Consider the following 26255-nt stretch of genomic DNA (forward strand, 5'->3'; position numbering starts at 1 on the left):
AGGAAAAAAAAATCCAAAAAACAAATTAAAAATCCCAAACCGTAATTTAATTTTAATACTACAATAGGGACACTGAATAAGGAAAACTTGACAAGTTTGCAAGGTATCCTTTGGTGGTGAACAGACAGCTCTTCCATATCATGGCTAAAATAAAATCACCACCTATCCAATATTCGAGCAGAGATCTTTCTTAAAGAAAGGGTATGCAAGACAGCTAGAAAAATCCTTCCCTTCAGTGAGATGAGTAAGGTAATAACTAACCCATGACACTGCCAGGCATCACCGAAGCCACAGAGCAGGAACACTTCATCCCAGAAATACAATTTTTAGGGTGGAGACACATTGGAACAGGCTGCCCAAGGAGGCTGTGGATGCCCCATCCCTGGAGGCATTCAAGGTCAGGCTGGATGTGGCTCTGGGCAGCCTGGTCTGGTGGCTGGAGACCCTGCACACAGCAGGGGGTTGGAATTAGATGAGCACTGTGGTCCTTTTCAACCCAGGCCATTCTATGCTCCTATGATGATTCAGAAAGCAACCGCAGAAGCAAGACATTGGATTTTCAAAGTTTTGTTTAATTAATAATGCTCACTAACTGCACAGTTTGAATTCATAAATACAAAATTGTAAAAAAAAAAAAAAAAAAAAACCAAAAAAACAACCAACCTCTCCTATGCATAATTCTTATTGCTACATTTGATTCTAATGGCTGCTTCTTCATACACCAAACACGTGGAGATCAGTGCCATTGGACCAGTTGCCAAACAAGAACTCTTACCCACAAAGCAATGCTGAGCAGAGTGCAAATCCTTCTCTATCTTACGGCTTCTTCTTGCACAAGGAGATAAATTAATCTTTGGTAGAACAGTAAAGCAAACCAGCACCTCAATTAATACAAACATTTACAGATTAACGCAGTTAATATTCACATTCATGCCACAAAACAAAATCCATTTGTTTCCTGTAAATTAAAGAAAATAGGTGACCTGGGGAGCCATGACAGCTTGGAAGTACGAGTGACAGAATTTCTTCCTTTGCACCAAAGCAAACAGCACTTCTGATGTGAGCCTCTACAGGTGCAGGCCTAACATCTCCAGAAGCATGAGGGATGAATCAGGTTAGGCAAATGGGTTAGAAAGAATTTGTGACTTCTGTCATGAATGTACAGAGAAAGTTCATAAGCTGAAGATTATAAGCACCATCCCTTCTGAAATAAATAGGAGGTGGGGGGTTCACAGGGTTTCTTACTGCAAAATCTCTAAATCCTAGCCTGAACCAGGGTTCTCTGGGAGTCACCACACTTTAAACATTCAACATCATCTCACCCAGGGTCAGACCATATAAATGCATCTCTTCAGTTGCCCATTCAGTGAATACTTTGCTATTTACTTTTGCAGGATGTGTGCTGTTGTCAGTGCAAGAGCCCGTTAGGATAATGCCATGCAACTCCTTCATCTCCCGGGACAAAGACAGGGAGTAAATCTTCATATGATAGGAATGTCTCAAAAGGAAAACTGAAACACATTTCACCCAGGCAGTATTCCTCCATCTCAAAAAAGCAGCATCCAACGTTTGCGCATGTTTGCATTTAACTACAAACAGTTCAGAAAAATCCAAAGTGTTGTATCTTCATAGGAATCAAACGATCTGATTGAAAAAAATAGTGGCCAAGTAACTTTTTAAAGAAAAAAAAAACAATGAATTAAAATCACAACTAAGCAAAAAAGTAATGAATGGCACATTTAGCAGTCAGGGCAACTGTGTTTCCTCATTTTCAGTAGCAAGAGCCCGATGAGAAGCATAAAATTCAAGAGGACCATGACATGTTATGTTTCTGCAAGGCCTCCTGCTGTCCTTCTCACTCAGACACCACAGTGCAAGTGACAAACGTAAGGCTGCATTTAATGCCTCCCACGTCGGCCTTCAAAGGCATGGTGCTCTCTGTGTGCTGGGGGAGAGAGAAGGGGAAAGATGTACAAAAAACATCAGTTCTGCCAAGGAGTTGAAAAGATGAACAGAAGACAACGATGCCCAAGCAGCCTAGGAAGATGCAGTGTGCTGAGCAATCTTTGGGAACGCACTACTTAAATACACGTTTAAATAGAGCCTAAAGAAAGAGATCCCTTCAATTCCCGAAGTTATAATTTCAGTGCAATGAGAGATGTTGCATTTCCAAATAGCTGATGAGGAACTAGTGAGGTTATTCATGGAAATACCCCACTAGCACCTTGTCTCTCTAACAAAGGTGGAGATCAGCCAGTAGAAAATACTCACGTTTGTAGAACACAGCTCTGAAAGAGGTGTGAGGCAGAAGTTTATATATCTTTTCTAACACTTTTGCTTCACTTGCTAAGGAGGCATCCCCATTCCAGATTTGTACAACATCTTCACGGTCACGAACGCTGATGCTCACCCCTATGACTTCATCATCTGCAGAGCACAGGAAGCATCATTAAAAACTACTTCAAATGAGACATGTCTAATTCAATACTTATGTGCTGTGAAAGCGCCCACAAGTTGAACAAACTGAAGCAATGAAAGAGCAGTCCCCAATGAAGAGAATACCAATGCTCAAACCAGACAGAACAGTTAACAGAAGGAAACAAACACTGCATTTATAGAAACTGTTGTACTATGTAAATGTACCTCACAGTGGCTTTAATGAAGTGCCATAAAATCATTCACCTTTAATATCACTTCTATTCTTGCCTACACAGGAATCAAGAGCCCACCAGGGCTAACAGGGGCATCTATCCAATTTGGCTTCTTCCAACTCTGACAGTACTGTGGTACAGAAACATAATTTGGGGTTCCAGAACTGTGGCACTGTAGAATTTAATACCAACCATTTAAATGCTGGCTAAGAGATGTTTACAACCCTGATAACCTGCCATCCTCCCAGGAACACAGGCTGGTGAGCTGGGGACCAGAGGCAGCTCCGTGCTGCAACACCAGAATGCCTCGTCCTCCTCCTCCTGGTAATCATATGGACACAGCAGCAGCAATCACAAGTTACCTGCAGCACAGCAGTCTGTGAACTGCTCTCCAACAGTTGCTAACAGGAGCTCTTTCCAAACTGCTGCCTAAGAAGAAGAAGTAGTAGTAGTTACTTTTGCCCTGCTATCTCAATTTAAAAGTTCCCTTTCTTAGCTCAGTTTTGAGTGCGTTCTCATTATGAGGTTGTCCAGACAAAAAAGAATGTTTGTAGCAAGTACACATTGTGTTACATAATTTCTTCAATACAGCTGGAACAACAATTCAGACCTTGAAAATAAAAACTGATAAAAATATATTTTAGAGAAAAAATGTTTAATATTTAAACTGTAAATTTACCTTCACTATGTCCATGTCTCACTGCACATTGAATTCTCCCAAGAATTTCCCATGAGAAAAGACGCTAAGGCTTTAATTGTGATGGTTTGTTTCTGTGGAAAGGAATCACTGCCTGTGCTAAGAGAAGTGCCAGAAAAACCCTACCAGTAAATGAAATAGATGTATATTTAAGCATCCCATCTGATTTGCCCTGCCTATGAAATAAGCCTGTCTTTCAACAGTACGAATGCTCACTAGGGATTTCAAATAAGGGGAGCAGCTATCTGCAGTTTTCTTTGGCTCTGTTAGATCAGTTACAGTCTTATCTCCTTTTGACATTTGTTATCACCCAAGTCAAAGCCCATAGAAAACTTGGAATGCCTCTGGACCAACGCATACAGTAATACGCTCCAAGATGAGCATGTTGAGTGACAGAATATATATATGTATATAAAGAATATATCAACCTCTGTATTTGACTGCATCGCCACAGTGCATGCTGCCTTAAAAGAATGCCTTCTCTGCTGTTTGAGATAACTTGAGTTTTGGTGCTATTAAAAAGAAACAGCAACTTAAACACACCGAGGTTAAAGCAAAAAGCAAGCAGCTATGAAGAAAACAAACCAGTGAACTGCTTTAAGGAGTTTCCAAGCACTGCTATACCATCTTTGGGAACACACAGGGCTGCACATTTCTGTAACTCATTATCATCTCATCCTATACAACATACAGCCAGGCTACGGGACAGCTGATGCTCTAGAGGTGGGACAGCATGTGAGGCAACGTCCTTGCCAGTGACCAGCCCAGACATGAATGTGGGATGACCATGCACTCTCGTTACCAGGCACAGTGCTCACTACTGAGTTGTCCTAATGGCCTCACAGGTAGGAAGCACCTCATCCAGTAGTAACCAGTTGCAGGATCAGGCTTATGAGGATCTAAAAAGTATTAGTTTTTGTATTAAGAACCAGCATACAGAAGCATTGTACACATGCAACAACTTTACAGTGTCAGTATTTTGTCAGTCATACCACTAGAAAGACTGATTTCCTCAAAAAAACTGCCTTTCCCTCCCACCCTCACCAAGTTTTGCTCAAGCATATCAGCTTTTCCAATGAGGGCTGTACAACATAGTTCTGCCTGGCCAAAGAGATGCTGTGGGGGTTTGTGATGGTTGGAAGCACAGAGCCAAAAATGGAGAAATAGGCATGGGTTATTATTCATGCTATTTACAAAAGTAATAAAAATTGAGTTAAGTTCTCTTTCAATTAAACCTCTCAGGGGCAAGTGGGGGTATTTATCATTTGAGATATCAGAAAGCATCCCCATCTCAAGAAGTGGTGATCATTCAGCCTCTGAAACACGTGGCTTCTCTGAGCTCCCTAAATTCACCACCCGGCAATGCAGCTCCCAAAACCATTTATCACCCCTGACCATCTTCACACCTTGGATTATAATAAAGAAAATAACATTTCAGACTCTTTTGTGATCACTTGGGACTGGAGGGAAGAAAGCTGCAATTCACATACGAAAGAAAGCTCACAGGCAAAACCAATTAGCTTTTGGCTGAAGTTTCAAGTACCATCTTTCAGCATCTAATGCCTTCCTCAAGGCTGTCACATTTTTCCTCACACTTCATGTTCACTGTTGGAAGGTCTGACCCAGCCCCCACTCGCACACAAATAACACGTGAACAGCTCAAACCTTCCCTTCATGACAGGCTGCAGGAAAGTCACTCAGCACGCATTTGATAGGGGCACAACACTCAGCACACAGCCACTTGTTTCAGCAGGGAGAGAACAACAACGTGTCTGAACAGATCTCATCTTGCGTGTTTCCAAATTTCAGAAGGAAAACTCAAACTGCAGTTTCACAAGAGGTACACAGTGACAGACAACCAACTCTTGCAAAGGGGACACCACTCTTCTTCTTTACTCCCATACACTTAACAAAAAACTCCCCTGGCTACACAGTCATATTACAAAAAAGCACAAATACTTTATATGACGCCACAAACAGCCTGATAAGCAGCAGGGCCATCACAGGAGGGACTGGGAAAAGAGACTGAGCAAGATCCTTCCCTACCAGTGGGAGACACTGGATGAGACCCACCACCCCCTGAGAACATTAGTCCTCATTGGGCACAGCAAAGCACAGTGCTCCTCACCCCCATACAGGGTGGGCACAGGCAGTGCCAAGCACAACACTCCTATTGAGTCAGATAGTTTGGGAGCATTTGATGCTCAGTGAAACTCTGGCACTTGTGCTGAATGGTGTGTGGAGTCTTGAGAGCATTGCTGAGGCTCTGGCTATAATCAGAAAGAGATGTTTGTATATTTTGAGTGCCTGCAGGCAAACCAAGTCTTGTGGATACAGTTGGTTAGAAAATACGGCGTTTGCCAAATGGAAATGGAATAGAATGCTGCAGCTTTCATTTGATTTGTAATACATCAACAAATGTGACTGAAAGTGCAAAATACTGAATCATCTGAAAAGAAACTTTCCCTCGCTATCTTAAAGCAAAGCATTGTAGACTTAGATGGTGTTTGCTTGTTACTTTGGGTAATGTCAAACCTGGACAGTTTTACAACAGCTACTTTGCATGGAACTAAAAGAAACCCCTTATTAAATATTTCTAAATAAAGTATTACATACCGTACTTTCTTTAGCGACCTTCATTTTCCATATACCTCCTTTGGCATTGCTTTCCTCTTCCCTAGTTATGGGAAACAGATCAGTAAAATAAGCACTGAAATGCACATCTAGATAAACCTATGTCTGGGGGTTAATTTGCCTGGAAAATTCCCTTTTGAAACGCAATTACCGACTCCGGGTAGCATGACTCAAGTTATGACTTCTGACATCAGATATAATTCTTTCATTGTTCGTATGAACTGCATCTCTCAACACCTAATCTCTCTCCTCAGGTTTGTGTGTTGGAAAATATATACGTTTTCCCTGGCTACAGACAGGCTTTGAAGTGGCTGAGCACTGCATGGGAACAAGCCACAAAGCAATTTCATGTCTTACTATGGTAACAATTATTTTGGAAAAACTCGGGCATATTTTCACAGAAGCAGCTTATTACTCTCCAGTTTACCCAGTTTCATTTAAACAAACAAACAAACACAACAACAAAACCACAACAAACGAGCACACTTCATTTCAGCTTTGTGACAACCAGAAATTAATTTTCCTATTCTTACAAAAAAAAAAAACAAAAAAAAAAACCATCCTGAAGCTTGTTTGGGCTACTGATGGCACCGACCTCCTGCAATCCCTTTCCAAAATGCAGCACCTGTTCTTGCACAGCCTTAACACAGATGCAGTGCCATCAAGAAAGGACTCTGCATTTTACTTGTCTAATCAAACCAAAACTAAAACTAGAAGAAAACCAAAAGTGTTCTCACTCACCCTTCCAGAGTTCCCAAGTACTGCATACAAGGGCTTCTACAGACACCAACATCTCTCTATAAATCAACTCAGCTATTCTGCTCAGTCACAATATTGTTAGAAAACTAACGCTGATCTTCACATGCATTTCCCTTTAGGAAAGCATTTCCTTTTAACACAGGGTAGGCCAGAAACCTCCCAGAGTAACTCAACATCCAGTTATTGAGACTATGATCTGGTTAGGAAACCTTAATCCAATCACAATCTGGTGCAAATGATGTCCAAGAGATCAAGTCTCTTCGGTAAATGGCTCAGCTAATTAAGATGTGAAGGAACTGGATCAGGAAGAAGGCATGCTAAACTCAATTTCCAAAAGGAAAACATCAGTGATTCATACATTACTTCATTACTGTCCCACAGTCAAGTGGGAATTTGCTGCAGTGCATCACTTCATGATGCCTTAAATTATTTTTAACCTAAGCTCATATGCACATCTTTATGCACACTCTGCTTTTGTACAGGTGAAGAGCAGTTAAGGATGCAGTCATTTGCATCATGATTAAACCAGCATCAGTGCAAAGAGAAAAAAGCAACAGAGCATTTCAGACACAAGTAATGCTCTGTGTATTCCCAAACTGGATTTCAAAGCCACATTTTAATTTCTTAATCGTTAATTCACAATTTAATTTCTTTCTGACCTTTACGTTCCAAAGCAGACAATCAAATTGCAGCCTGCGTTTTTAAGAAAGATTCTCTTTTGAGCTCCACACAAGCCCAGAACACTCCCTGTGGATCTCACGTTGTGGCACTGGCTGGCAGCAGAAACACAGCCCTCCTCCTGCCCATGCCCCCACCTCTCTCCACGCTCGGTTTCTCCCTGCCCATTCCCAGCAGCACCACAGGGCAGCACTCACCACAGGGGCCGTCTTTCTCCACGCATCAGGTGGTAACTGCATCTCAGGGGCAAACTCGTCACGGGAGGGATGTTGTTGTAGACACTCCAGAAATCCTTCATCGAGCAAACACACAGAAATACTAATTGCATTAAGAGAATGGATTCAGTGCAAATTTACTTCTGTGGTCATTTTCTCTAAAACAATTGTGCACCTACTGCCAAAGAGCCTTCTATACTACAAGAAAATGCTCCAAAGTCAATTGATTGCAGCTTACAGGGGAGGGTGGGGAAGATCCAATCCTGCTTAAGGTGGAGGTAGAAAGAAGGATACCAATGACATCCTAAAATCTACCAAACATCTATCAGTAACTCCAAATGACTGTGCCCCAGCGCGTGGCAAATATTTGTTGTAGTTATTTAATTTGCTTCATGTGCTTTAGAGCCAAAGTCTGTAGGAATAGAGAGAAAAAAAAATCAGAGTTATGCTGAGTTGTGTCAGAACAAACCAGCACTGAAAACTTTTTAAACATACTAGAAGTACATACTTAAATGTACTTTACGTAAAAACTCTCCACTTTGCATCAATTAGGACTCATCCAAAACTTCACTGGAATCAGCCTCAACTACAACAAATAAACAAAACCAAGCAATAATTCTGCTGAGTCAAGTGCCTAACTATAATCCAAATTCTCTGCCTAGATTCACAAGAAAAGGTTTCATGAGACCATGAACCTGAGATGCATGCATTAGTGCAGGAATGGGGGAGAATGAAAGGACCAGGACCCATCAGCTCACTTTCTAACTTTTCTGCTGAAAAAAAGTAGAAGCAGTGATGCACTTGGGTGGATAAAAGGCACTAACAGCAGCAGTGAGCAACAGGGAGGGAAGAGTAAAGAGATCCCAATTCTCTTTCTTCTTCATCCAGCAGTTGGGAGGAAGGCCTTTAAACACTTGTGTTGCACCAACACGCAGAGATGTAACACTGAGCATTAGTGTAACTAATTAAGTATTAGTTCATCTACTATTTAATCATTAGCACAACTTCAGAAACAAAGATTGCAACGCTACATGGTAAAATCCCACAGCCCTTGGCTCTTCTCTCTAAAAGCCATTACCCTCACTAGCAAAGAAGGAAAAGTCACTCCAGTTTCCCTCCCACACTGCCCTGCTGCCTCCCTGCACTCCTAGTCCCAAACCCTGGGTCTGCAAACAGCCTCCATGCCCTGGGCCAGCTGTAGACATCCTCACCCAGCACCTCCTACATGCAGGCTGTCTCCCAGGGCTGCTGCTGGAGACAGCATCACATACAGCGCAGGGCTGACAGTCACTGACGAGGAAACCCAATGGAAACCATCCCTACTTCATTGCCATCAGCATGACTTCAGAGGCTTCATGAACTGAGCACAACGGTAAGACAAAGACTAATCCTCTGAATTTCACACTAACACTGGTATTGAAAGAGAAACCTGATTTACTTGCAAGAGATGCCCACTGATTGGCACCAACAGATGACACAGACATGCAGAATTCCTCATTGCTGTTAGTATTTACTGTGATGTAAGAGCACTTTAATGCAAGACAGCTTGATGGAAGTATCAGAAAAATTCATGCTCAAGCACAGAGAGAAAAATGAGCATGGGCTGTAATACTGCGCCTTTGTGCAATGATTTTCTGCATTCAAACTTTGAGAAAAGACAGAAAACACACTGGAAATCACCAAGAGTAACAGTGCAGCACGGGCACCAGTGGGAACTGGAAATGGCAGAGTGGGCATGTCTGCTCACACCAGGTCCCTCCATCCCCTCTCTGGTTGGCAAAGCCAAGGGCAATTCAGACCAAAGGACACCACACACAGCCACGAGGTGCATCTCCCACCATGGGGAAGCAAAGCCAAGCGTGTCTCACCCAGATGGGCGTTTGGGTAACTTCACACTTTATGTTTCATGTTTGCAGCACGCAATTCCAGTACCTCACCTGCACTGTTTGTACTCTGTAAATCTTCTTCAGGTTTGAGGCGCATTCAGCTGCTGTGGTACCAGGAAGGGACCTTGCGGGAAGAAAGAAAGAAAAACAAAGCTGTCCCATTCGAGCATCTCGTCTCCCAGCAAACTTCTGAGTTAATTGCAATTAGCGCAAACCCGACCCGCTTCCCACGTGCCCGGCCGTCCTCCCCGCTCTGAACCTCAGGCAGCGCCGCCAGCGTTCGCTGCGGTCACGGCGCGGCGCTGCCCCCTCCCGCCGCCAGGTGGCGGTGTGTGGCAGCGCGTCCCGGCCAGCACCGCGCGTACCGCCGCTGAGGGGTCGGCACGGGGCGGGGGAAGGAGCCAGAGCGACTCGTCCTGCACGGGGCAGCGCGCTGAGAAGCGCCGGGTGCGAGGCTGAGTGATGGGAGCGGCAAAAACACAGCCTGACGTTGTGAATTCCTGCTGTGAGCTTAACTGGAAAAAAAAATAAAAAGAGGAAAAGGGGGAGGGAAAAAGAAAAGAGGAAAAGGAAAGAGAGAGAGGGAAGAGAGGAGAGGAGAAAGAGGGAGAGAAATCTGTGTGGCTCATGAACTACAGAAGCACATACGATTGTCCATAAGTGAGCAAAATCCAAGCTAACTTTGCTCCTTTATGTCTCACACCGCTGACCAAGAAATGACCCATGTCTTGCTACCAGCCTGCAGACCTCAGAGCTCCACTGCCTGGGGGTGGCTGTGCGGTACAACGGCCCAGTGAAGCTGTGTGTCCCACAGAGGTGCCCAAGCCCACACTGGATGGGATACAGGCAAGGGGTTGGAACTAGATGATCTTTAAGGCCCCTTCCAACCCAACCATTCTGCAGCATCTTTTCTCTCCATGTGCTCACACTGATGCTGCTCTGAGGTGCTGCTGTGGTAAGGGCTGCTCTCTTAAAAACAGATTATCTGCTCCGTAACGACAGCTTTCAAAGGTTATCCGTGTAATTGCAGTAGCCGTGTAGCTATTTAATGCCACTTTCAAGCTCAGCTGAAAATGAGAAACAGAATATTCCACTCCCAGGCCAGAAGGTGGTTCATTTGGATGCTGAAGAACTATCAGCTTAAAAAAAAAAAAAAAAACCAAAAAAAACACACACCCCACCTGACATCAAGTCATTGGTTTTGGAAGTTAAGTTAAGGTCATGGACTGTTCATTTATTTCTATTCCTAAGCGAGGAACAGCCAGGTGGTCAGGCCTTTGCTGAAAGGCTCCATACACAAGATAGGAAGCTTCATTTAAGGGTCAGTATTTGCAGGTTATTACGGAGTTTTTCCACTTTGGATAATTTTACTGCTATCAATAACAGAATTCAGCTGGTACATCCATACTGAACTTCCAATTACTGCCACTGTGGACAATTAGTTTTGAATTAACTCAACAAGCACTGCAAATAGCTATGAGCAGGAAGGAACGGCCCAGCCAGCCGTGCCAGGAGCAGCAGCTGGACACAGAAAGCTCAGCTGGAGATGGGCATTAATGGGTTGGTGGCCCACTGGAGTTGCCCATCTGGATTCCCCACGGAGAGCCTGCCCAGGGAATATCCAGCAGCTCTCCTACCTGCCCACTCTGTGCCCTATGGCTCCCAACACTCTCCTGCACCTTCTGAATATTTGGGGGTGACATTTCAAAGCTACTTCAGGGTTGCTCAAGCAGCTCAGACCCACCGTCCCACATCTCATAGGGCTGTTCGATCAAAGCAGAGCATGGAAACAGGAATAACCACCCAAACTGAGCCCTGCTGCCAGCTTCAAGAATAAAGAACAAGAGACCCAAAGATAAATTCCATTGTTTTACCCATGAATAAACCTCCAGGTGGTTGTGCTGATGTTAATGCTTACTGCTGAACTGTGGCTCTTCTGTTTCCCTGCACAGAACCAAGGATAGGAGTTGTTTTCAGACGTGCTCACACTGCCCTTTGTTTCCCAGTGGGAATCAATCCCTGCCTCTTGCCGGAGCCTTAAAAGCCACTGAGCACTTCTGGAGACACCACTGTCAGTATTCAGCCCCAATGGCTTTACTACAAATAAGCAAAATATTTACTTATAAAGCATAAGCTCAAAAACATGCTGTGGCAACTAAATAAATCCAGCAATCCATTCTGCATGCAGACAAAGACTGATTTCAAGCCATCAAAGCCTGTCAAAATGCATTTACTGGGTTGAACGTTTTTATAATATTAACCATCATTTTTCATTGTAAGCCACCTACTCATGAGCTTTAATAGATGAAATAGATGATTCTAGATAAATAGGATTTTGCTATAGGGAAAAAGGGAAATTATTCAGCTTAGTTTCAAATATTTGATGTGCTCAGTTATAACAATTCCCAATTATTATGGAAACGGCTCGGTTATCAGAATTTATCTACTAAATGACATTTGTATGGATCTCATCAGTACAACCTGGGGAGAGAAAAAGCAGTATATAAGGATACATTTACCCGCAAATGTTTACTCTTTCCTCCAGTTTATAAACATTACTTTACATTTGATAACACTTCTTAGCATATTTTTCACCTGAAAGTTACACAAAAGTTACAACAGAAACAAAAGCACTGCTGGAGCAAAGCGAGAAGAAAAGCAGTTGGATCAGAGCCCTGCAGTGCAACCTGCACCACTGCGCACACACGCACTGCCACTGGCAGGAGTGCATCTTGGACAGTTTATCTAGAATTGAGGCTCCTGCAGTGGGCTCTTGTGTGAGCTCTGTTCCATTTCTGGTGGCACTGATTTGTAAAGAAGGGTGCTGGTATTCTGCTACCGGCTGGAAGCGGCATGCCAGCAAAGCTGGCAGCTCAGATGCACTCTGATCTTCCAAAGGTGCCTTTTTGCAAGGATGTACATCCTCTCCATCCCTGCGAGCACACACGTGTTGGACAAGAGCTGCTGCTGCCAAAACCTGCAGCTTTCCAAGGGAAAAAAGCAGGCAGGTAGCAGCTCTGGTACCTTCTTATTTCAGCAGGGAAGGACTTACCTAGCATAGCTGTAAACATTTAAGGGCACACTGAACCAAGCAGGCTATTTGCATCACAGCCAAACATACACATCGAAAAAACAAAATCAGTTTCATCATGTATATATTTACACAGATGGACAACCCCAGCTCCCATTAAGGGATGGTTTCAGGTTGCCAGCCTGTCCTGTTATCCATGACATCGGAGCCTTTTGCCATTTCACTTCAATTCCCACTTGTGCAATCTTCACATTGAATACACTGTCCAATACGAATATAATGACCAGATTTCTAATCCTTGCTTTTACATTATTACGTTTTGTGAGGCATAATCACACTGTTCAGTGTGCGTGCATATATATCAATCAACCCACAGTACTGCAAAAATCAGGAAATCAACCTTTCATTTAAAAGGCAGAGCCCCACACCAATCCCTCGCTGTGACAAGCAGGCGTGTGACAAGCCACCAGCAGGAATCTGCTTCCTAGTGTGACACCAAAGGCATCTGCAAACCCTGCTGACACTGCCCAGGCCTCCAACGTCACCAGAGCACTGCATGCAAAGCACTATGGAGACATCATGCCAGTATGAGCTCGGGAACCTGCAGATCTTGACCTTGAAGCACTTCAACAATTTAAGACAGAAATCTCATTTCTTCCCACAGAAGGAAAAAAAAAAAAAAGCCAGCTTCTCTGTCTCATGTCTGCCTATGAGTATTTCCACACAGCCGCTTCTCCAAGAGAGTGGTCAGTTCCCAGGGAGGTGGTGCAGTTACCATCCGTGCAGGTGTTTAAGGCAAGGACAGATGTGGTGCAAAGGGACGCGGTTAGCAGCCAATATTGGTGATGGATGGATGGTTGGACTGGATGATCTTAGAGGTCTTTTCCAACCTTAATGAATCTATGATTCTATGACAAAGAGCATTACCAGACTTAGTATTTTAGACACACACCAAGGAAGGCTCTGCACTTACAGGAAATGCAAATCTCCCATGATGTGTGTGAGATAACAGCAACAAACCTGGGCACGGGATCACAGCCCCCACATGCTACACTTGTGCCATGGCACTTAGAGAAGCAGTGCTGATGTGGATCAGACAAAGAAAGCCATTCACTACTGAGGCAGGAGCTGCACCAGGGAAGCTGTGATAAAAGTGAGGCCGCTGAGCCCAGGTGAATCGCTCATATCACTAGCTGCTATAGGAAGTGCTGCTTCTTGGGTATATATTTTAAGTGTGACTTAATAAAAAGACACACAGTGGTGGTGTTGAAACACATGCCATGGATCTCCCTCACTAGAGTATAACAGAACAATACACATCTCTACATACCCCTCCCAACTTGTATTTACCCTCCAGTGTCACTTCCTCCTGCATGTCAGCCCAAATACCAGGATTAACACACAGCTGCAGTCAAAATCAATACCATCTCCTAGCTAACAGCACTGCTCCATACCAGGTGTTACTGAGGTACAGCAACAACACCCAGCTGTACTCTGTGGTGTGTTCATCCTGTATGAGCCCAAGCAACACCTCATCAGCAGGTACACCAACAACATTACAGAGCCCGTAGCGACACAGCAACCTCCTCACACTGCAGTTCTTGGCCATGCAATAAAAGATATCTCATGTGTGCTTTTAAATGCCTTAGGTATTTATTTTAATGCATGGAACGCCTCTTCTGTTTTGTTCTCATCCCTGTTCCCCACCATCATTCTCTTACTCTTGGTGGCAAACACAACTCAGTGTTGTGTGTACGTATGACTGAAGACACGCAGAGCCCTGGTACCACTTTCTTAATATATTATATGATTTAATAAGATAAGGAAGAACAACACTGCCTAATTAAATGTACTTAGAAGGGATCAGAATGAAGGATAAAGTAAGATCATGAATTCTAAGACTCTAAAATATAGCAGAATCAAGACATAAGGAAAAAAAAGTAAATCACGATACACCTCAGTAACTTGAAGTAGCCTTTAACTTCCAGCAGTGGTTGTACAGCTGGGCTGCTCCTCCCTACCTGCCTCATGGACACAGCACACCTGCACAGCAGCTTCAGCAGCACACAGCAGTGTTTAAGAGTAACCAAACTGAAAGCACAGCTTAGACCCTGACCCTACCTGCAACCAAATCAGGAGGTCAGAAATAACTGCTGGGGTTACTTGTAAGACTTGATTTGCAGGACCTGAGATCACCTGCACGCTTCCAGCGGTTCCACGCCACCCACAGAGATGTTTGAGTTGAAAGGGACCTTTAAAGGTCATCCAGTCCAACTGCCCTGCAACGAACCTGCTCCATTTCTTTGTCACCGTGTTTAAGAGATACAACCTGGAGGAGCAGAGCCCTGCGGAGTGAGGAAAGGCCTTCAGAGCAGAAGAGTGCTCTTGAGCAAGGGGAGAGAAGAAACACCAGAAACAGAAAACGGAGGAACACAGAAGATTAATAACAAGACGACAAACGCACAGCAAAGCAAGGTAAATAAATAGGGCAGGATTCAAGCTTTCTGTTTCGGTTTCCAGTGCTTATATGCAGCACGGGGAAGCTCCCTGTGACCGCTGGAGATGGGAGATAGAAGTTCAGGCACACGAAGTGCGGTACGCACGGAGGCACAGCGCTATGATAACGCGTTTTCGCTCACCCTCATAACTGCTCTCTTCCCACCCATAGGATCCCGGGCCCGGCACGAAGGGTTACGGCCCTACAGCCGCTGCCCCGAGCGGCGTCACGGCTAAAACTGGGGCGTGGAGATCGTCCGCACCGACGTGCGGCTGTCGAAGGACAACAGAAGCGGCTCGTCGAGTGGCTGCGTGAAATACAGCCCCGCAACGCGGCCCGTTACACCAGAAGTTTTCCTATATGCAGCACACGACCCGACTCCCGCTGTCCCACCGCCGAGCCAGAAGGAGCAGCGATTTCCCCCCAGCCGCCCCGCCCCGCTCACTTGTCGAGCCAGAATGTCCACGCCGAGTGCAGCGGCAGCCCCGGAGCTTCGGCCCCCTCCTCATCGCCTCCCGGTGGTCGCGGCGGCTCCGGGCCCGGGGCGCTCAGCTCCATGTCCCGCCCGCCGGCCCGCAGCACCGCCCCCGGGGGATGGGGCGGGACGGGGGAGGGCGCGGGGTGGGGACCGGGGATGGCCGAGTCCAACCCCCGGCTGCTCCGCACGGCATCGCCCGAACCCAATCGTAAGGCTGTCGGGACGCTCCGTGAGCCCGCGGCCCCCGCCCTCCCCTGGCACAGCTTTCCAGACCTGAAGGGGTTAATTCGTTTCTTCTCATCTTCTCTACCACCTGTTTAATTTGCATGCTTGTTTAAAGGGAGGTGTTTCTCATCATCCAGCATGTGCTCAAAAGGCTCACGTTATTTTTGTAATACTGTTTTCTTAAATTAAGATTCTCCCCAGTGGGACTGTAGTAAAGTTAAACACCCACATAAGCGATAGCAGGATCAAAGACCATGAATCACATAGGATTCTTTGCAAGCACCGTTAGTAGGATGAATAATTTTATACGTGCTCCTTCCTAAAAGAAGAATCAATGGAGCTGCGCTCCTGCAAAGAAATGAAATCTGGCAGTCAGGGCAGAGATTGCCCGTGAAAAGCAATCTGCACAGTGACAGTGAAGAAACAAAAAAAAAAAAAAGTTAATGATTATGTTGTGCAGATGGAAAATGCTAACTGCTCAGCTAAATTAAATAAGGTCTGGAAAACCAGTTGCACCATCTCCTGCAATTTAATTTACTGCTCTTTAAATAGAAGGCAAGATAATGACTGGGAGAGCTCAAAGTCTGAAATTCATTGGTGCGCCCACCCTGAGCAAGCTCTCTGCTTCAACGGTGAGCCATCCAAGATGTTAAACCTGAGCAAAGCACTGCAATAGGTGACTGTATCTGGGCACAGCAGCCTGAGTTTGATCAGCAGAGATGGAGAAGTAGGAGAGAACCGATTTGCTGTGACCTAAAGGGGTACCACTCTCCTCTGGGCCACCAACAGCCCTCACACATGTGATGTTTTTATTGCCCCTCTGCTGAAGCTGCCAATGAAGTGTTCATTTTCTACTATGCTGCACAGTCCCTCTGGAACTAAGGCCAGAGCCAGCAGCACACACTACAAGTACTAAATCCCTTTGAAGCCACCTCTGATGGGACAAACACACTTCGGTGAAAGTCTCCAGATCCCATCACCAGAGAGCTGCTCATCCTCCAGAATATTACAGCTGAGGCTGAAAACAAATGATTTTGTTGCAAACAACCTGAGCTGTAAGGAACAATATCAAAGCACAACCCCCACACTTCCAACACAGAGCAAATAGCAGGCAGCACAGCCTGTGTCATCATGCCAAATGAGACATGTAAACCTCCATTTACTTCTTGTTTACAGCAGTAAATAGCAGGCTTCACAGGGGCAGAAGTTTTGTCATGGGAATCTCAGATAACAGTAAATTAATCTGGTTTGGGAGGAAGGGCAATCACAGGATGCATTGAATTAGCACATACATCCTACACCTACAGAGATTTCTAAGAAGTCGTGACACAGAGGCAAGAACACATCTCCTGAGGGGGATCTCACAAGGAGAAACGAAGGTGAGAGCAATGTCCTGATCCTGCTCAGCCTCCTTGCACTGAACAAAACCAATTCAGAGATTAGGAGTCCCAGGAAATTGCTAGCACTTTGAGAGCGAGATTTATAGGCTTTAATTAACAATGTGTTTCATTGATATTTACCGCATACCCAGAATGTTCCCTTTAAAAGAAACCCTGCTGATGCCATCTCCTGTGCCTCCATAGCTTCCCCAGCAGATTTGCCACACACAAACCGTGTCAGCGTGCAACTCCGTGCTCCAAGGCTGTGCAAAGATGGGGTGACCACAGCTCACCTCTGCAGAAGGTCAAAAAAAAAAAAAAAAAAAAAAAAAAAGAAGGATTTTCTGCCATGAAAAGTTCTTACACAGCAGAACTGGGTGGCTAAGAGGAGGAGTCAGCAGGTAGGTCAGCTCAGCTGATTGCAGACTGGTAACAGCTGAATTTTTCCAGTCAAGCACTGCCAAGGTGGACTGGGAAGAAAGAAAACAAACAAGTGAGGTAGAGTGAGAGATACAGTTCAGGTCCATTCTGCATGCTCTTAGCACTGCTTTCCTGCTCCTAGTTTAAGCACTTGTTTGCTATAAGTGCCCAAGCACTTTGGCATGGAGCTGACTAGCACTGAAGCAGGCGCATTGCAGCTGGAAAAAAACACTGTAACTCCTTCCATGGTTTTGACATTTAAAGCCTTGCCCTTATCATCCCTAAGCCTGGCAGCAACACTTGCTCAAGGCATTATCTGCCTGCTTGGGTAGCTTTTCTCACAGCTCCTGCTTCCAGCTAGAGCAGAGGACTCCTGCAATACAAGCAGCAGAGGCTGGAAGGGGCAGACAGCCTCTTAAAGCATTCAGGACCATCCTTCCACTTGGCAGTTGTATAACATCACTGTGGCAACTACAGTGCTTGCATACATGAGAAATATTAGGAAAGCATTAAGCTTATTTTAGCTATGTTTTAACACTGTTTAGCACCTGCAAGCGAGGAAGAGAACAAGCACCATCTGAGCAGTCATGTTGCACTGCCATGCTGGAAGCATTCCAAGCTATTTCCAAGGCAGTAGGTATGACACCTTGGAGAACATCAAGCTGATAACCAGCTTTTGCTTATTTGGTTCTCCTGATAAAAAAGGAACTTAGTGAGATGTTGAGAAAGACCTCTGCCTAGCTGCTGCTCCTCTTTTTCAAAGAGCCTGCTGCAGCATAAACCTCCCTGGCCTTGATTGCTGGCTGGAGCACAAACCCTGGCTGCTGTGCCCAGCTGCTGCTGGTGCCCTGCTGGCATACAGAGCCAACAGCCATGAAATGTGATTCCTGTACCAAAGGCTGCTGTCATGATCACTGGCTCTTGAAACACTGCCTGTGCCTTCAGAAGCATATTAAGTAATGCAGGAGCTGCTTCTGATTGCTTCTCAGGAAGATAAACTGATCAAGTGGAAGCCAAAGCAGAGGTGAGGATGAAGGGATTTGATTTGATATTTGCTTCCAAAGGCTTAAATAAACATTTTTTTAAAACCTAAAGCATGATATTAAAGAGTTGAATCCAAATGCTTTTGGCAAAAGCTCCCCCATCTAGGAATGATTTCATATCAGCCAAGCTGTTAAGCAGAGGTTGTCATGGAAACAAGTTATATTCAAATGATATGGCCAGAGATATACTGTATTTAGTGAGTTCTTCATTTGCTGCATATTGGGAACATGTCAGAACTAAACGATATTGCATAACTTTGTTTTGTTCAAAACTAACTGGCTTGCATCCCCTGTTTTTCTGGCAGGCATGAGCCAGCGCCTGGGACAGCGAGCAGCACTGAGCAGTGCTCTGCAGGACAGGCTTTTCCCCCCTGCCTCCTGGAAACTGCCTTCCACAGAGGCAAGGGGCACAGACCTACCAAACACATGCAACTGTGGACATCCCACAGGTGTCCATCACCTCCTTGCAAACACAGCCTACTATTCACTTTCTGTCTGTGAATGACAGTGGAGCAAATCTCAGACAGGATTCTGGATACTGAGTTCCTACATCCACTTTTTTTTCGCTATTAAGAAGCGCAGCTTTTACTCAGCAGTGTGCAAAGGAAAGTACTTGGGGTGATCTCCTGAGAGGTGGAGAAGCTGTGATTGCCCAAGAAGCTGACCATCAGGAAGAAATTAAAGAGAAGTAAAGCTTACCCTTAAAGTCCTCACAAAACTGCAGAACTGCACAGAGAGGTGACAGCACATCACAACTTCTTGTTCCAGGGTCCTGTGAAATCCTATGAGTGTTTGCTCACTCTGGGGCAGATGGTACTAAACTTTTCTCAGCATTCTCTTCCTTACAGTTTATAAAGCAAAACCAACACTAAATAGCAACTCAGATTTATGACAAAGCAAATAAAACCCCGTTTTGTTTTGTTTTTTTTTGCCATAAGTGAATACGCTCATGAAGAAAACAGTATAAACTCCCTGCTCACCTTTGCTCAGTGCACCAGTGTGAAGGACATCAGCCCTTCCAGGTGCTTTGTGTTGCAGAATCACTGCTGTTTGGTCACAGCTGCTCATGAAGTTTCAGCCCAACCCAAAGCCCTTATCTTTATTTTTGACCCAGCTGCTTTTGGGGAACTGAATTGGCATGATATCCAACCCACACAGCAGGCTTTGGGAGACCTGAATTTCTGACACAGCTTTCAGAAGACTGATAACAGGCTTCTGATTTCATCCCTTCCTGTTCCCCATGCACGGGAGGCATTACACCTATCCTAGGACCTAAAGAAACAATGCCTAGTGAAAATGAGATCATGGGCAGAAATGCAAGAAACCTGTGGACCTCAAATCTGAGCTGAATTATACGCTGGGCACAACTTCCAAACAGCTTTCCTTTGCTTATTTCCTAGCAAAATATCTGCACAATGTTTCACTTAGATATTGCTTCCCCAAACACGGGGATCTCAAAATAGCATCATCCACCATGCTATTCAATGTGTTACATTAAATTCAAAGGAATATTATTGGCACCACATCTGGCAATTTCTTTGATGTGGAACATGAGCTTAAATACTGATCTTTTTTTGACAGGCAGCCCAGCATGCAGCTGAAGGAAATAATATGGAAGAGTCACATCCTACAGGCTGAGCAGAACGCGTTGGGCTGTACTGCAGGGAGCCACGGGTGGAAGCTTCATCTCGTATTGATACTGCAAGAAATGGAAGAATTACAAAATAGAAAAGAAGTACACATAAACTCATTCGTGCAGACCTGATGCTCATCTCACGCACATTAGGAGCTCAACACCACTCACAGAGGGTCGCTGAACTTTGCATCGCACTCGGGCGAATTGTACCCAGTGAGGGCAGTGAAACCGAAGGCCCTCCGGAAGCGAACCACTAGAGGGAGACTGACTTCATGCTGTGACATCGATCCCGCACCTCCAACGCCAGATTCAGATCGAACGCGCTCCAAATAGCTCAAGTCAAAACTACTCGTGTGTGGCTTCCTCTCAACTAAAAGTGGATGAAACGAATAGGTCGAGTCTGCCTTATTACTGTAAAGTGGGAGAGCGTTGTGTAAATGGGATCGGGCAATCACGTATCCTACTGTCTGTAAGAGAGGTGAGACCCAGCCTATGTAAAAAAACACACCAAAAAACACCCCAGCCACTGAAAATACTAATAGCTGTATCCTAGCAACATCACACATTCCTTGTGGACTTTGTTCTGGAGCCTACAGTCTTATTTCATCAAAATTATTGACTTTCTCAAAGTCTCTAAACGACCATCAAAAACCAGTTAGTGCTTAAAAAATACAAACATTTAATTAGTCGCATTAATAAGCAAAGAAGAAAAGGAGCTTTGCATGCTAGCACTGCCTTTTCATGGAGCTCAGTTTAGCATCCTTTGAAATCAGCATCAAAATCTCCACTTTATTTGTTGGTGAGAGAGCCAGGTCCCACCTCAGGGAAGAAAAGGTGCAAATGGGGGTTGGCAGATGGGAGCTGTTCCTTAGGCTGGACTCAGACATTGCTCAGCTGAAGCCCATACAGCTCCCCACGGCTCTTCTAATAGTCATGTTCTTACTGGGAAGGTAAAATGGCATTTACAGGGTATGCAGAGGCTTTGCACTGTGCACATTACCAAATAAAGGAGAAAAAAATCAAGCAAAAAACAACTAGCAACAGCAACACAACCCAACGACAGAGAAATCGGCTGCTCGTTATCCATAACAGCTTGCACGATGATCTGAACAGTCCTGGGGGGCATGTTACATTTAGCTCAGGGTTTGGGTAGGCTCAGATTTCGGTGCAATTTTCACTCAGCTCCAAACTGCATCACAGCTTTTCTGATAGTTTTTCTCTATTATTTCAAGCTCAGCTTCAGTGAGTTAGCAAGACATTTTAGCAGAAAGTGCCATTAAAATAATAAATTCCTTCTCATGAGGCTGCCTTAAAAGCTCAGTTGATAGAATAGTACAACAAAAAGTCCTTCTCGTGCTTTACTTGGCCCACAAAGTTGCTTGAGACTCACGAACACTTCCGAACTGCATAAGCTTTTTATGTGCTATTTCTGTAGTTCAAAACTAACCAAGAGAGTGCCTTTGTTGAAGCAGCAATTTAAGAGCACAGAAGTGTTAGCAGCTCTCAGAGAAGAGAAGAACCTATACTTTGTAATTGCAACTGAAGTCATTATTTTGTATTCCTCAGAATAGATGATAATGAAAGACTCTGATTGGTAAATGAACCTTTGAACTAATGTCACCAGTGGTACAGGAACCCACTCAAGTACCTCCAGCAATGTAAATAAGTCAATAGTTCTCCCTGACAATTAGATTTATCCCCAAAGTGCTCAAAGGTAATCAGCTAATGAAAAATTTAGAGATTCATCCCAAGTTATGCTCCTTGTTATACCCTGTTGGGCTAATTTCTACCTAGGTGATATATAAAAAGGGAGAAAAAAGCAAAATGCATCGCATGTACCACCAAAACAAAGGTGTGAAGCACAGACTGGCTAGATGGCTGTAATTGCATAAGGAAGAGAACAAACAGGAAAATCTGTACATGGGGAGATGCCCCTGAGACCTCAGAGGAAGGACTTTCTGTAGCTTGCTCAGCACTGCTGTGGGCCTGGAGCAGCAGCAGAAAGGCTCAGTGCTGTGGGCAGCTTGTGCCTCGCTGAGGCCGTGCCCTGCAGCAGGGAAGTGCTGCAAAAGCTTCAGAAGAGCAGCATGTCCCCGGCCATTCAGAGGCTCAGTGAAGAAGAGGCAGTGAGAGAAGTGAGCAGGAGGCAGCCATTCTTCCCCTCTGCTTTCTTCCCTCTCCATTGAGTGCACTTTAAAGGCCCGCTCCCTTTGCAGGGCGCTCAGAACTTCCAGCAAGTGGCACGCACGGAGGCACTCACAGCCATGATACCTGCGTCTGGTTATTTCCAGTCAAAATAATCTCCTACTCAATTATGGAGAAGAATAGAGGAGCTCAGCCTGACTCACAGTCACATGGGGGAAAAATGAGAGGAGTTGCTGGAGTTCAAAACGTTCTGCTGCTGTGGAGGAGGATCAGTGCAGCGGGAAGGAGTGCTGCTCTGCAGCAGCGCATCTCTGAGGGATGGAGGAGACCCGAGCCTGCTCCCCGCTGTGCCAACTGCACTCCTCCACTCTTCTCTCCTCCCTCCCCAGGAGAGCACATGGAGTATTGCACAGCCGGGGAGAAGCCCTTGGAAGATGCGAGGGCTGTCAGATGCCGCTCTCCAAATGCATGCAAAGCAATTTTGGGTTCAGCAGTGACACTAATGCTCCATCTGCTCTGCTGTCATTTGTTCATTTGGTGTGCCTGTGCCAACACTTCTGTGAACAAAGCCACATCCAAACCCTTTGTTACTGCCCTGCTGACCGAGGAATCACACTCAGCCCGATGGCAGCGCTCTGTGCCTGCCCTCCCCAACCCCCTGCCCCAACACCTGTGCAGTGCTTTCCCAAAGCTGCTTCAAAGCTGCTCTCCCTCATTTTGCTCCCATGTAGCAAAGCTGTGCCATGCTTAGAAGGCAAGCATGACTCCTGTTCAAAGCATTCAAGGTAGTAGCATAAATTTTGCAGACATAGAGCCTCTCATTTTATTTTCACATTAGCCAGTATCTGAACGTTACCTTAATGTGTCATTTTTTCATTCTGCCATTGTCACCAAGTATCACTGAGACCTTGTAGCTCCCTACAACTCCCTGAAAGGAGGGCATAGCAAGGTGGGGGTCAACCTCTGCTCCCAGGTAACAGCGATAGGACAAGAGGGAACGGCCTCACATTGCACCGGGGGAGGTTTGGATTAGATTTTGAGTGAAATTTCTTCTCAGAAAGAGCAATAAAGCATTGGTACAGGTTGCCCAGGGAAGTGGTGTGGTCACCATCCCTGGAGGTGCTAGAGAACTGTGGAGATGTGGCACGGAGGGACACAGGGACATGGTCAGTGGGGATGGATTGGGGATGGACTCAGGAATCACAGAGATCTTCTCCAACTTTAATGGTTCTATCATTCCTCAATTACTATACCTGAAAACTTGTCCTTGCCTGAATTGCATGTGATGGCAAAATTATTGTGGCTGACTGCTCCCACCTACTCCACATCCCAGCAGTGTCTCTGCTATGGCAGGAGCTCAGATTTTAACCTTCAGGCACATCACAGAATCACAGAACTGTAGGGGTTGGAAGGGACCTCCTGAGATCATCGAGTCCAACCCCCCTGCCAAAGCAGGTTCCCTACACCAGGTAGCACAGGTAGGCATCCAGGCAGGTCTTGAACATCTCCAGAGAAGGAGACTCCACCACCTCCCTGGGCAGCCTGTTCCAGTGCTCCGTCACCTCACTGTAAAGAAGTTCTTGCGCATGTTTGTGCGGAACTTCCTATGCTCCAGTTTCTGGCCATTTCCCCTTGTCCTGTCTCCACTCACCACTGAAAAGAGTCCAGTCTCGCCATTCTGCCCCCCACACCTTAGATATTTATAGACCTGGATCAGGTCCCCTCTCAGTCTCCTTTTCTCAAGGCTGAACAGACCCAGTTCACTCAGCCTTTCCTCATAGGGGAGATGCTCCAGGCCCTTCACCATCTTCGTGGCCCTCCGCTGGACTCTTTCCAAGAGATCCCTGTCTTTTTTGTACTGGGGAGCCCAGAACTGGACGCAGTAAATCACATCCTGACATTTCCTGCTTCCCTTGGATCACCCAGGAGATAACACTTTGGTTGCTGCTGCAGTGGTGCCAAGGACACGTGGTGAAGACACTATGACTGTCCCTGCACTTCCTTCTGGCTTAAGCTCTCTCCAAGCTACAGGTGGAAGAAAGATGAGCTAGCAGTTTGCTGCGAGCCTGGCACGGCAGCCGTGAATTACAGCAGTGCCCAAGAAAGCTCAGCTGCGCTGGTGTGCATGCAGGGAAGCACAGAGGAGAGAAGAAGATGAGCTGCTGCCTTGCTCACAGAGCTCCCATAGCAGGTAAGGTCCCCTTTGGTCCCCCGTGTGCCCAGGGCCAACCAGTCCTGGGCTGCTGGCAGTGGCCCCAGTGCCCCAGGCACGAGATCCCCCCATGTCCCACAGAAAGCTGCTCCCGGTGCCAGCTGCCAAGAGGACACCACACACCCAGAGCTTGTCACCGCCCGCAGTGCCTGTGTGGGAGACTGCAGAGAGCACTGAGCAACCCGTGGGCAATCCTCTGTCACAGCACAACTCCAGTGCAAATGAGAAACCTAACTACTGCGAACAGCTCAGATGTGTTGGTAGAAAGCAAAAAGCAGCCTCAATTATCTGCCTTTTTGTGTGTGTGTGTGCTTTTAGAATTTCTTTGCACTCAATAAATACCAGATCCAAACCAGACTCAAGGGCAACGGACACATTGCCCTCAACCACCCTTTGGGCTGAAGTCAGCTGTAGGCTCCACCAGTGTCCAAACACTACAGCTGCTCCGGATGTCTGAGGTCTGCATGCAGCCCCAGCTCAGATTTCTGACACCGCTCACAAAGCCCTGCTTGAAGGCTGCTCCACCAGAACCAGCATTTGGGGCTGATGCGGATAATTTATTTGCAATCGTTTCTGGAATAACACCGAATTTACTGATGGCTTTTAATCCTTTGAAAGGGATTTTGGATGCGTCCTTCATGAGAGCCATGATGGAAATTCAGCAGCAGCACAATAATTGCATTAGCATCTTCAGCATGCCCAGGGCCTTGCCCTAAATATCCTTCTTTTCTGCCTGTTTAGGTGCATCAGACCCCACACGTCAGGGCTCTGACTCGCAGAGGCGGCACTGTGTTCCCGCTGAGACGTGTGTCCATCAGCTCGCTGCAGAGCTGCACCCTCTGAAGCACTCCCTGCCCAGCGGGGACAACCGCAGCAACAGGCGGCATCTTCCGTCCGCGCACACACGGGGAGAGCTCCGGCACGGCTGTATCCAGCGGCAGCGCGCTGCTGACCGCGGCACGGCGAGGTACATCTCTGCCACACGGATACCCGCACGCTGCGGCTCTCAGCGGGCACGTCCGTGGGTGCGCACCCACCTGTGCCGCGCACGCACCTCCAGCCATGACTTCACCCCTCCGCCCCCACCTCTCCGAGGCCGCCGCGCAGCGGCACCGCACGGCCGTGCCGTCCCCTCCCGCACACCGCCAGCAGTTCGGCTCCGCGACGGACAGCGGGGCGGGGACAGGCGGCTCCGCTCCGGGTCGCGCTGCGGCAGCGAAACCTCCGCACCGCTCCGCGCCGCTGCGCGCTCTCCTCGGTCCCGCGCTCCGCAGGGGCCGGGCTGCGCGGGGGGCGGAGGCAGTTGCGGAGAGAGGGAGGGAAGGAAGGAAGGAAGAAAGGAGGGAGGGGGATTTACCCCATTGTCCTCGCCGGGAGCTGGGCAGAGCCGCCGCCGCTGTGCGCAGGCTCGGCCGGCCCCTCGCCCCGCGCGGCGGCGGAGCAGCTCGGCGGTGGTAAGGGGGGAGGGGGGTCCGCGCCGCTCCGCGCCTCGCCCCCGGAGCCCCTTCCTTCCTCCATCCCTCCATCCTTCCATCCCTCCCCTACATGGGGCGGCGGCGGCGCGGGGCGCGGCCCTAGCGGGGCGCGGAGCCGCATGGCCCGCGGGGAGTGCGGCGGCAGCGCCGCTCCTCGCCCGAGCGGCGGCGGCGGCGGCGGAGGGGGGAGAACG

General features: G+C 46.6%; 1 protein-coding gene across 1 annotated transcript; it reads right to left on the bottom strand.

Annotated features, from left to right (window-relative positions):
• Positions 1 to 1898: 1898 nt before the first annotated feature.
• Positions 1899 to 26120, bottom strand: EIF4E3 (eukaryotic translation initiation factor 4E family member 3; the record flags this gene model as incomplete). Its single annotated transcript, XM_079540270.1, is given in 8 exon segments — positions 1899 to 1945; positions 2272 to 2427; positions 3014 to 3080; positions 5965 to 6025; positions 7617 to 7711; positions 9572 to 9644; positions 25944 to 26056; positions 26058 to 26120. Coding segments are annotated over 8 exon segments (675 nt in total).
• Positions 26121 to 26255: the final 135 nt, after the last annotated feature.

The sequence above is a fragment of the Tetrao urogallus genome (assembly GCF_951394365.1).
Source record: "Tetrao urogallus genome assembly, chromosome: 10".
NCBI lineage: Eukaryota > Metazoa > Chordata > Aves > Galliformes > Phasianidae > Tetrao > Tetrao urogallus.